Consider the following 12,995-nt stretch of genomic DNA (forward strand, 5'->3'; position numbering starts at 1 on the left):
AGACAGAGGAGATTTTTTATAACTTAGAATTCTTACAACTTATCTTGCTCAGTACCCTCACTGTACAGATGAAAGAACTAAAGACCAAAGACATTAACTTGCCGAATGTCACACTGCTAGCTAGCAGCAGGACTGGAACTGGAAACCAGGTTTCCATCTGCCAGTCCAGGACTCCCACTCTAGAATTCCTAATGTCCCTCCTTGATGAGACTTTTCCTTTGGATATGTGTTTCTCTGTGATGTGAACCACATTCTGTACGTATCTCCATGTATTCTAAATAAACAAGCATTACCAAGAGCTCCTTATCCTTCCAATTATTGTATGCTCAAAGATAGAAATGAGAGACAAACATCAAAAATACACAAATGTGCTCAAAGACCATTTGCAAGATCTTCATTCCATTAGGTGTTTAAGTAGGATGAGGGAGAAGAAGGTATATAAAAATTAAGCCAGTTATAGTATGGAAGAGAAGTGAAATACGCAACTAGGAGTGGGATTTTTTTTTTCTAAACATAAATGTTTCTAAAGAACTCTACAAAAAAAAATTTAACTCAGTGGCTGACAGTTACAGTTCTTTAGTCCCATCACTCCATGAAAGGAATTGATGAGTATGTCACATATCTGACCTCTCTGAAGGTCCGAAATATCTGGACAGTTCAGGAAATATGGAGATATTTCCCTGATATTCCCTAAGAACTGACCTACCTTCTTCTTGCAAGTTTTGGTGAATCCTATGGTTGGTACAACCTGAGACTAGTAGCACTGACCACAGTTTGTATGAGCCGGCGCTGTGTAACCTTCTCTTCGGTCCTGACAATGTCTCCTCAGACTAATCTGTGATATCCATGAGTATTTGTGTTGCTCTGAAGATCCACCAAATTGTGTGCTCTGTTATGTTCTACCAATCAGGAAGAGTATTTGGATGGTGACCAAGTAGAACTGTTAAACCTTTTAAAGCACATGAAAACTTGACTTCTCCACAACAGACTAAAATCCTTAATATAGTTGGGCACCTTATTACAGAAAGCAGAACTGTTCACATGAATGGCTACCTACACACACGCATGCACGTTTGTGTGTGTGTGTGCACGCGCACGCGAGCACGCATCTCCTTTGTTTCAGGAAAAATGAATATCAATTATGTTAAAATATTTTTTCCTAGATACTCAGATATGTAGCCTTGCTAAAATCAAAATGGAAAATCCCAGATGTTTCTCAAAGATGACTATGTTGGAAAGCCATTATTTCACCTTTTCTAAGTACCCTTCTCACCTGTCAATTTCCTTAATGGAGCCGTGCAGGTCCTTACAGTCCCACAAAAGATTTACATCTATGACTATGTCTTGGATTAGTATAGTACCTATCTCCTTCTTCACAATATAAACAAGTACAAAAACACAATTGTTCAGGCACATACTCGTGCACATGTGTGTGTGTATATGCATACAGAACTCCTTCATGCTGGCAGGAACAAAGTGAAGGGAAGTAACTCTTCCCATCTTTAACATTTCCTTTTTTTTAATTTATTTATGATAGGCACACACAGAGAGAGAGAGAGGCAGAGACACAGGCAGAGGGAGAAGCAGGCTCCATGCACCAGGAGCCCGACGTGGGATTCAATCCCGGGTCTCCAGGATCGCACCCTGGGCCAAAGGCAGGCGCTAAACCGCTGTGCCACCCAGGGATCCCCATCTTTAATATTTCGAAAAGAAAGGAAGGATACTGAGCTTTGGGGGAGAGGACGCATAGAACAGTAACAAGTGGGACTGGTAAGTCAGGAAACAAAAAGAAAAGGGACAAAGGGAGAAAACAGAAAGGGCAAGGAGGGGAATGACAGGATGGAAGGAGAATGAAAAGCCAGAATGGTAGTGGTTCCAGTATGTGGCAACTTTTGTAATTGGGGGTCAGATGGATGAGGTTCTGGAGCTAAGTCAGGAGAGCAAATCCAGGAGGACTGGTGCAGGTGACAACAAAGGTCCAACTCAGCAGTTAAGCATCTGCCTTTGGCTCAGGATGTGATCCTGGAGTCCTAGTATCAAGTCCCACATCGGGCTCCCTGCATGGAGCCTGCTTCTCTCTCTGCCTATGTCTCTGCCTCTCTCTCTCTGTCTCTAATGAATAAATAAATAAAACCTTAAAAAATAATAAATAAAATCTTTTAGAAAACAAAAATAATATGGCTCTTTAGTTAAAAAAACACATTCATATAAAGCTTTTTACATAGTTTACTTTCTTCTGATTTGGTATCAAATATAGAAGCAAAACTATAAAAGTTGCATGAAAACAATGTAATAAGCAATATTACAATCTTAATTTTTGTAAATCCTAAACTATTTTAATAAGAGTAAACAATTTCTAGTAATGCTTATCTATGATGATTGAAATACTTTTCAATAGCAAGCACATCATATACCCAATCTCAAAGGGCATGTCAATTAAGGAAAGGCAACATTTGCTATATTCTACATTGTTTCAGAAATAAGTATGCTTTTGTAAAACTCTGAGTTACTGAAAGACCTTTAGAATAATATATGACATTTTCCTCAACATTCCAATTAAAATTAATGAAATAATGCTACTACTTAAAAAATGATATTTATTTCCCTTTATCCAAAGAGTTATTATAACATTTACATCTGTACCATAAATGTTATAGCTAACATGAGATCTAGAAGTAAACACTTCCATGGAAAGTTAATTCTAATGACTAAGATCATACAACACTACTTAAAATTTCCACAAAAAAGGACTCTCTATATTCAATTGGTTTAATTTTATTTTTCACATTTCCCAGGCCTAACCCACAATTTTAAATTTCTTATACATATATCTATAGAAACTATTGTTGACTAAAACTAAAAGGCTATAACCAGAAATGAATGAGAAAATCTTAAACTCCAAAAAAGACTCAACTCAAACTTGAACCCTGTGACCTGCTGCCATGACATGGTGATCAACAGTTTTCATAAGGGTGTGTAGTTTTATAGTCTTAGGACTTGTCTGCTATGGTGGTATCCAAGAGATTTAGCAACCAGCTCAATACCTCTATTTTCTTAACTATTTTGAGATCCTTCTCATTTTTGAATTTATAATTCTTCTCTTGGGTGATCTTAAGTTAGAAAGATTTTATTCTTAGAGAAATAAAGGGGATATAGAAACAATTACACTTAAAGATAACAAATACATACTGGTAAGTCTAAATTATAGAAACTAGCCGAAAAGTGCAATTTAAAATCATTATGCCTCAGGGTGCCTGTGTGGCCCAGTCTGTTAAGCATCCGACTCTTGATTTTGGCTCAGGTCAAGATCTCAGGGTTGTGAGATTGAGCCCCACATCAGGCTCCTCACTGAGCATGGAGCCCGCTTAGGATTGTCTCTCTCCCTCTGCCTCTCCCCCTACTCTACTCATACCCTCTTCTCTAAAAATAAAAATAAAATAGTTATGCCTCAGAAACTATTTAGCAATTCAGTGAAAATCCTATGATGTCAGACATCATTGTCATGATATATAAAATGCTTGTGTATTACAAACTGATCTTTTTAAACCAACTGTTTTAAAGATAGACATGACTTTAAAAATTATTTCCCTACACACCCCCAAGTAATGGTTGTCCAGTGGGGGAAATAATTTCTTTTCCCTTATCTCATGTTTTATTACTAACTAAAGTAAATGGAGTTTTGATACAAGGGAGTAAAAAACACACTTCATCTTTAGGTTGACCCCAGATTTACGTTAGACTTAATTAATTAATATTAATTAATTATAATTAATTATGTTTATTTATGTAAGTAATCTCTCTACCCAACCGGGGGCTTGAACTCAGGGCCCCAAGGTCAAGAGTTGCATGTTCTTCATACTGAGCCAGTCATGTGCCACTTAAGGTAGATGTTAATTTAAATCTGGGTTTTATGACTGCCTTTCTAACTTTCTTACTTCAACAAGTAAGTTCAGAATCACTTCATGTCTTCAAAATCAAATATATGTTTTATTTTCTTTTTTAAAGATTTTATTCATTTTTTTTTATTTATTTGAGAGACAGAGAGGGCATGAGCAGGGGGGGAGAGGGAGAAGCAGGCTCCCTGAGTAGGCAGCCCGAAGTGGGGCTCGATCCCAGGACCCCAGGATCACGATCCAAGCCAAAGGCAGATGCTTAACCGATTGAGCCACCCAGGCGCCCCAGAATATGTTTTAAATAATCACTTCTCATGGAATTCTGAAGCTACATAACATTTAAGTGAATTTTTATCTTCCCATTAGCTAGCATATATTTATTCATTCATTCCTTATTCAGCTTGATCTAAGTCACAGACGCTGTTGAGCATTTTTATAAGTCTTCTAGAACCACCAGGTCTGGACATGTTATTTAAATTCCTATGATGTTGTTCAGTCAGTAAACGAAAATATTTATGTTTGGGAATTTCCAGAATTACCAATCTTTGAGATTCTAATCTGTAGAGAGAAAAACATAACTTATATTCCAAAAAGGGTGAAGAGGCAGCAAGACTGAGCTTAAACTGATAGTCTGAATGAGGAACAAGCATTAGCAAATTAATTAGGACCATGTTTTCACATCTGTCAACTAAAACACGTTTGTTTCAACTGAGGACTTCTTTCTATATTAGCCATTACCAACGGTGCAAGATTGACTCCTTGAACTTCACAAATACCAAAATCAATCAACTCACTATGCCTAGCCCAAAGCCTATAAAGAAGAGTGCATGCTGAATTGGTTCAATCATCAGTAAGTATTAAGAACTTATGACTTTGCTAGATGTTACAGGTATACAAAAGAACACATGTTCCCTGGCCACAAATCTCTGGCAATCTAATGAGGCAGACTGCATATTCACATATGGAACATGAATGGGTAAGCATAAATACACTGCTACTGTAAAGCCTTAACGATCCAGAACCCTGTATAAGCTTAGTCTATTAGCCAACTTTTTAAAATTAATTTTAATTTAAAACAATGGGAACGGGCTAACTCTTCAAATATCAAAACCTAATTATTTTCACTTTTCTCTTTTGGCCATTTACTGTCTTCAAGTCTAAAATGGACACAAGTCTTTTAAAAATACTTCACAGACCCCATAATGCACAAGAGCTATTGTGATAATGCCTCAGATGTAGATACAGCAATGTGTGTGTGCCAGCCCTATCTGTCACTCCTCACCTCGTCTGACTCCAGCCCCCATATATGCTTGGACATGAAACATGGATGCTACTGAGAGAAAAGCGGCTCTTTTCTTTACCCTCTGATACATATGCCAAGAGAAAAGTCCTATACCTGGCAGGCAGATGTTCTCAAACTTTAGTATGCCTGAGAATCGTCTGGGGTGAATATCTTAAATGCAGAAGTCTGGAGGTGAGGCCTAGTACCCTGCATTTTAAACAAGTCCACCAGTTGATTTTCATGCCTAGTCTTTTAAACTTGGAGAAACACTGCTCTAAAGTCAAGGTTGCTAACCCCTCACTCAAGACAGCTATGCAAGACTGTTTTCTCTCTCAACAATCTCAGCACTGGCTGCTCACCCCTTGTTTTCAGTCTGCCCTGTCCAGGGCCATTACCTTGCCCTCCCACACTCTAGATCCTTCCAGGTCTGGAAGAGTCTGAAAGCAAGGTATCCAGCCGGCTGACAGATAGGCACAGAGGCAGACCAATAGACATCTATGAAGTGGGAAACGGTGAAATCCCAGCAATTAGGAAACAAAGGTCATATACACTGTATAGACTATTCAACACCATATACCTGTTAAAAAGCTTGTTTCAAGCCTTTTCCATGAGGAACGGTAGGGAAAAGGACAGAGGTAGGCACCTATGGTCTGACTGCAGTTCTGCCACTAACTGGCTTTGTGACTTCCCATATTATCTTCTCTTATCTGTAAAATAGGGAAGATGCCCCTTTCTTTGCCTGACTCACAGCAATATTCTACAAACCAACTGAACTCGTGTTTGTGAAAGCCCACTGGAAAATACAAAACACAGTACAGTGATGTGTGGTATTTCTATTAACGGAATAATTTATCATTTGTTTCAGCTTAATCAACATAGTAACCTAGACATTACTGAAAGATTCCTTGATGACTGAATGTCTTCTAGTATCTCAGGGTCTTTTTTTTTTTTTACAAAAATAAATTCTCACTGACAAAAAGGTAGAGGAAAATGCAGACCCTTGGACATACCCTGGAGTTGATTTTTTGAATATATCCTTGAAATCGGCTTGTTTTAAAGACAACTGTCTCCGTCTCCTAAAAATGGAGTGCAAAAAAAAAATCTGGTTAATTGTGGCTTTATTGTATTTAGTTCAAAATTTTTAAAGCATGCTCTGCAGATATTTTAGCTGTAAATTAATAAACCATGTTTCTAAATACTGAACAGTTAATACCACATAGGACAATTTTTAAACATGTAAATTAACTGTTAAAAAAATAAGGTAACAAGAAAGCCATAAGATTCTATTTGTTTTTAGAAGCTCTCTTAATGTTTCAGAAAGTCTGGAATAAAGACTGACATGAAGTACAACATCTATTGGCAGCTGATCTGAAAGACTAAACTAGCCAAATTTGGACAGAAGGAAACACTTTTCCAGTAAATATATACACGGCCTTGGAATGCTTTGTCATTTTCTAGTTTTTGAAGACTAAAGTTCAATTCTTTGCTGATCGACTGTTTTACCATAAAAACCTGAAAGCAAATGACACACATTACAAGCTTTCAGGGAACAGATGGCTAATGTTCTTCTAGATTCGTTTACTACCAATTTTCTGATTTTCGTACTGCTTGTAATTAATAAAAAACATACAAATAGACACACTGTCTCCTAGCCAGGAGATTCTGTTTTGGCGAAAGTTCTGCCATGTATCTCACCCCTTTGGGCTGATCTAAAAGACAACAATGAACAAACAGACTTCTGATACTGCCTGGGGAAGGCAGCTTTCAAAATAGAGACTACTATGGGAGCACTGCAGTGATGCTGGCACCAGCCAACTTTGAGAAAATTAAAAGTAAGCTGCCAGGTGTTGGAGGAGCTCTAACCCCTAATTTAATGTGTTTGCATTTATGATATTCACGTTGCAATTAGCTTACAGAAAGTCACCATTACTAGGCATTACCCTGATCTAACATTTTCTTCAAAATAAGCAGCTTGGGCTCTTTTCTGGGTCATCCCCCAAGTGCTATTGCATTATTAAAGTCATAACTCAATCAAAGTCATAGTCTAATAGTATCTTTAGAAAGACCTCACCAGGGACCTTACCCATAACGTTATCAGTCTAAGGACCTCTCATGCCAAAGTAGGTAGCAAATCTTTTATTTGTTTTTTGGAATGATGAATTTGAAACAGCATCTCTTTAATGACAACACTATGTCAAAGTCTACTTTTAAAATGCTATACACATAAAAATTATTATTTTTGTATCTTAAAAAGCTACAATGGATTGAATTAATATCTGCTAAGTCTTAGCATTAAGCCTCACCATGTAAATAATGATTATATTATTTTTCCCTTAAAAATACAGGAAAGTATCTTTAAATACAGCTTATTTTATATTCCTATTAATATTATTCCTTTCCTTTGTGTATTTAAGAAGAATCTGGTGTGCCACCTTCTGGTAACTGAGTGAAATTATGTATCTCTACACAAGTCACTATGCTTTATTTTAACTTTTAAAAAATATATATATTTCTTAACCTGTATTACATTTAAGCTATATATGGATATAGATACACATTTATACCACACACTGAAATACAGCAGAATTTACTTAGTGACTTTTTTTAAAAAAATCAAGCTTTATACATGCTTCCTATGATTTTTGCATGGTTACCAATATGTCTCCTGAATTCTACAATACATAAAAAATTGATTTTTGTACACCGCTTCACAGGCAGATATGAAAACAACAGGCCTGCTATTTTAATGAATAAGTAACAGCAGTAAATAAAGGAAAAGAAAGGTCTCTTACCAATAAGCCCATTTTTCTCTTAAGGTTTGAACTCTCATCATTTGTCATGTTCTTGTGGATCCCTCTCTCATCAAATTCTCTGGAGTTTTAAAGTTGAGAGCCGTGATGCACAGCTAGGCTCTGCTACATAGTAGCGCACCCCAGTGCATCTGCCTGGTATAACACTTCAGTTGTAGCTCCCAAAAGCAGAAACAGCCTTGATATATTCAAAAACCTATGCACTGAACACCTTCCCTTGGTAGGAAATTGTAGCCAGCATGGCTGAACTATTTCTATTTCTTATCTTAAGCGCTGATCAGATACAGAGATCAGGAGCACATGAATCTTGAGCTTAGTTCCAGTTAATTGAACAGGAACAAAGTGTTCATCTTCAGAGCAGAGGTAGGACGAGACAAATACTAGCATCAGGAGATCTGACGTAGAAAAAAAAACATATTTACCTGAAAGTAACCTGATTTTTTCAAGGGTCACTGCCCTGTTATTTGTCATATTAACCTAAATCTTCATTATCTATAACTCTTATCTTCCTCGTGCCTCAAGTAGCCAGTCATTAAGTCCTATCCTTTATTCTTTATCAATTTTACTGTCTAATCCCTACTGCTTTTTGTTTTTAACAAATGAGCTACTTCCAAAAATACATACAACTGGTCCCTCTGCACCTCCTATGTTCAAGCTATCAATCACCTTGCTTCTAGATGAACTCTCTTAAAATACAACTATACATGATGTAAATTAAATGTTCAATAAATATTTCATTCAACAAATATTTGTTAATAATTTGCTACATGTTTGGTAGGGACTCTGCCAGGGGATATGGATAGAAAAGTCAACAAGACACAACCCCTTGCTCTCAGGAAGCTCTGAGTTAAGTGAGGGAAGCAGACATGCACCCTGACAGCACAAAATACAGCATAGAAGCTTTCCTAGTATATGCCTAGGATTCTACAGAGGAACGATAAAAATCAGAGGAGCAATAAAAGTTAGGCTGCAACTGAGGCCCAAGAATGAGACATTCCCCAGGCAGACCCAGAAGACAAAGTCTGTGCGGGCACACCGAGATTTAAAGGAGTACCACAGGTCAGAAGGATCAAGGAGGCCTTCAATATCACTGGAAGGAGCACAGGTACATAGTGTTGAGGGGAGTGGATTTTAAGGGATACAGAGATCACATGTGAGTTGAGAGGCTTGGCCTTTATCCTATGAGCTATGAGAAGCTATGTGCTCAATGAGTGGATCACTTGAGGAATTACTCAAGCAACAATGCCTAGCCCTAAGAATGCATTATAAGCTGGAGGACGTACTCTTGGAATTCACTGCCATAGTATCCCCTACCACCCACTTCCCATCCCCCTTGGCTCCAGAGCCTTCTGACATGCAATCTCTTTCCCTCTCCACTTTCTGAACTCAACTCATCCTTCTAGATCCAGCTCCAATCCAATTCTTTTCTGTGATGTCTCCCATGGTAATCTGAGTCTCCAATTTTCAAATGTTCCTCCATTATATGGACCATGCATTCCTCCTACCAGTTTAGCACACACCATTCAAAATACCTGTTGCACTCTCTGCCTGTAAAACCAAGCAAGATGGTGAGAAGATGACAGGAAGGCAAGTCAGAGCCTGAGGGTAAGTGGCGGAAGGAGGCACCCCTCCCCAGACTTCACAGTACACACCAATCTCAGTACCTTCTTTTACTGCTCTCAGGCTTGAAAAGGAAAGGGTATGAACTGTGAAGTGAATTCCATCTGCACTGGGCAACGACTCTGCATTAACATGTCACAATGCTGCCTGTATACATCATAGCTCCTGTTGGAAAATTCCAGAGAATTGATGAGAAAGGGAAACCAACAGAAGAGCTGTGATCTTGGGGGTGGGGAAGAGCTAAGGGAGGTTATGGGGGGGGGCGTGCTTTATTTTTTATTACTCGCAGTAAACCAAGAGCATTCACCTGAAGATCCATACAATAAACAGAAAGAATTCATGAAGACCACAGAAAGAGATGGGAGAGTAAGAGCAGGGCTTTAGATCCGGAAGGTTTAGCACCTCATGAGGTTTAAAGGAGAAAACTCCATGTGTAAGAAGGGGATATGTTTTAAAAAGGAGGGTAATAGTGTTAGGTGGGAGATTAATCTAGGACAAGAAGCTTTACCAGAGAAACAAGTCCTGGGGTGTAAATATTTAGTGTTCTCTCCCTGTGGAACCACACCCCATTATGCTCAGTGTCAAATACTCAGACAAGCTTTCGTTGATGTTGGCATTTAGCATTCAGCTTTGTCTCATCCTTTTTATGTATGCATAATCTCTTAGATTTATGCAATGATGCAAAAACCATGGTGCTTTCTTTTATGTAGACAATAAAAAATATTTTCATCTTATTCAACCATTTTATGTTAAAGTGGGTTAAGAGAATTCTGCCAATAATTTCAAAAAGCAGTTAATACTTGAATATTCTTTCAATGACTTAAAAATGTCCCAGATAAAAGCTGTCTACACCTTCTTTCTTGTTTATTGAGTGCAAAAACTGACCACTTTCCTTTCCATTAACTTATAAGGAAAAAATTCAAATACAGAAAAAAAAAGGAGAATGCGATTTTGGATATGGGCCACACTTTTCTCAAGAATTCTTCAAAAAAGGGCAGTACTTAGTGGACATAAAAATGATTTAATCCACTAGGTCCTCAGAAGAATGTTTTGAAACTATGTATCAATGGTACCACAGACTTTAAAACAAAGAAAAAATAAACCAGACCATTTTCTCATTTGATTTTGTAGAAAACAGAATTACCAGAGTATTTCCCCCAAGCCTGGCAGAAAAAAAAAGCAATAATCATTTTATATTATAGTTTGAACTAGAATAGGTATTTTATCCAAATTCACGTACACATTTCACATGCACTAGAGTTCATCTAGAGGAGGAGGAAAGAGGGGCATTACTCCTGGTAGTGCACAGTAAAGGCTCTTAGATTATTAGTGATTTTGATGACAGGGCCTATATTAATCTAGTATAAATAATTCACTTAAACTCCATTTAAAATAGCATCATTGTGTTTATCTCATCCATAGCTGTAGTGGACTCTCCTTTCTTCTGGTGTATATAAGATGGCTCAGAGCAGGACTTAAGTGGTTTAGAGAGTTTTCTGCCATGCAGAAATGTCCTTGGATGATAGATTTTGAAAACCATTGATCTAAAGAAGGGTTGGTCAGGGGTATTTATACTGGGAGCAATTGCTCATATTCCTACAGCCCAGAAGTTCATATTTCAGGTGAGTGACCAGATTCCAGGAGTATTACCACTCAATCTAATAGGAAAGGTGGGGTCAAAAGGGAAGAAAAGCCTTTTCCTATTACTAATAACTCTACCTGTACTGTCACTGGATTAGGAAAAATTGCAAAAAAATAAAAACACAGCTAGTTTCATAACTTCCCATTCCTAACTGAATGAATCATAACCTTTTTATATATCCCTAAAATGTAACAAAGTGCAGGTCACTCCACTATATGGTAACACAAATGATTGAGGGTAATTCATGAGTAATTCAAACTACCTGGTAGATATAAATTATTTAAGATTGACTATGAAATATACCAACTCATATTTTACTATCCTAGATCTTCTTTTATTTTTTTTATTTTATTTTTTTTCTAGATCTTCTTTTAAAAGACGATTTATTTACTTGAGAGAGAGAGGAGGAGGAGCAGATGGAGAAGGACAAGCAGACTCTGCACTGAGCATAGAGCCTGATGCAGGGCTCGATCTCATGACTGAGATCACGACCAGAGCCAAAATCAAGAGTCAGACACTTAACTGAATGAGCCACCCAGGCAGCCCAGTAGCCTAAGTCTTAAATCTATTACTATTTAATAGCTACCAAGAAAACTAAAATGGGTGAAGATATACATGACAGACCAATGGGAAGAAGGAAATTTCATCATGTTAGTGAAGAAACACAGAAATAAACTAAATGACTTTCTACAGACAGAAGGACTGACATATGGAGTTAATGAGGAAATAAGAATATTCCTATTTGTCAACTTCCTTTCAGCTTAATTTTCTTATCCAGATACTCCATGAAGTGTTTTGTCTTGAGTGTCAGATGATAGATAGCCCTAGCTAGCAGAATTCCAAAGAAAAATGTCTACCGTACCATTTCATTTTTAAGAGTCTCATTTGCCTTTTCAAATGGACTCTGAGGTAGGCAATGCAGGTGTTAATATTCCCATTTTAAAATTCCCATTTAAGTGAAGAAACAGAGCTATTAAATTGGCTTGGCTCAAGTGACCTAGCTGCTGAGAGAACTGGAAAACAAGAATCCACATCCCCTGACACCTAATTTGGTGTCCATTAGTCACCTCTATATTAATATTTATTTTAGGGGGAAAAACCCCTGCAAACATGAATCCTAAATACCACCATGGAGTTACTTGAAGAGGAAGTAAGTAAAAAGTGGGAGGAAAAGAGGAATACATCATGGAAGGCATAGGATGGTATCTGATTCAAGTTGCAGAATCATCAACCTCTACCATTGCCAGAAATACCTTCCCAGTGGCACTTCTCAGAGCTCTATTTTATCCCTCAATTAGCATTTCTTGGCACAGACCTCTAACGTGCCATACTCTCTCATGCCTCAGTAGTTTCTCCTATGACACCCTCTCCACATGGAATTCCCTGTTCTCCTTGTCTATCAAGGAGATCCCTTAGCCAACTCCGTTGCCAGGTTTTCTAAACCCCCATGACACTCTGAACATTAGAGGTCCTGTCACTTTGGATTGTAACTGTTTTTATAAACTTGACTATAAACTCCTAAGAGCTGCCTCTGGGTCCTCCTTATGTTTTTATTCTACCCATCTCAGTGCCTGTCACACAGTAGCCCAATTGTAGGAGGGAACTTTGGTGAAATTAAGTTTGGCAGGGGGAGGTTTTCTTTCCTCCAAGACTAAACTGTTTTGGGGTGATAATGGAACAAGAGATCATTAAAGGGCATTCTCTTCCCTGAACTAAGGTAAGAATGGAAAGAAATAAATGGAAGACCA

General features: G+C 37.8%; 1 protein-coding gene across 6 annotated transcripts in view; it reads right to left on the reverse strand.

Annotated features, from left to right (window-relative positions):
• Positions 1-12,995, reverse strand: part of KLHL13 (kelch like family member 13) — a 207,388-nt gene that overhangs the window by 76,890 nt on the left and 117,503 nt on the right. For 2 of the 6 annotated variants that reach the window (XM_055337360.1, XM_055337359.1), the window contains one exon: positions 6,186-6,251. The exons of 3 other annotated variants lie outside the window; for them this stretch is intronic. In XM_055337360.1, the coding sequence (XP_055193335.1) occupies positions 6,186-6,251 (66 nt within the window). Of the gene's footprint in view, positions 1-6,185; positions 6,252-7,967; positions 8,028-12,995 lie in introns of those variants that run through there. One more of the 6 variants, XM_055337361.1, reaches the window with a different exon arrangement.

This window comes from Nyctereutes procyonoides, unplaced genomic scaffold (genome assembly GCF_905146905.1).
Source record: "Nyctereutes procyonoides isolate TBG_1078 unplaced genomic scaffold, NYPRO_anot_genome, whole genome shotgun sequence".
Taxonomy (NCBI): domain Eukaryota; kingdom Metazoa; phylum Chordata; class Mammalia; order Carnivora; family Canidae; genus Nyctereutes; species Nyctereutes procyonoides.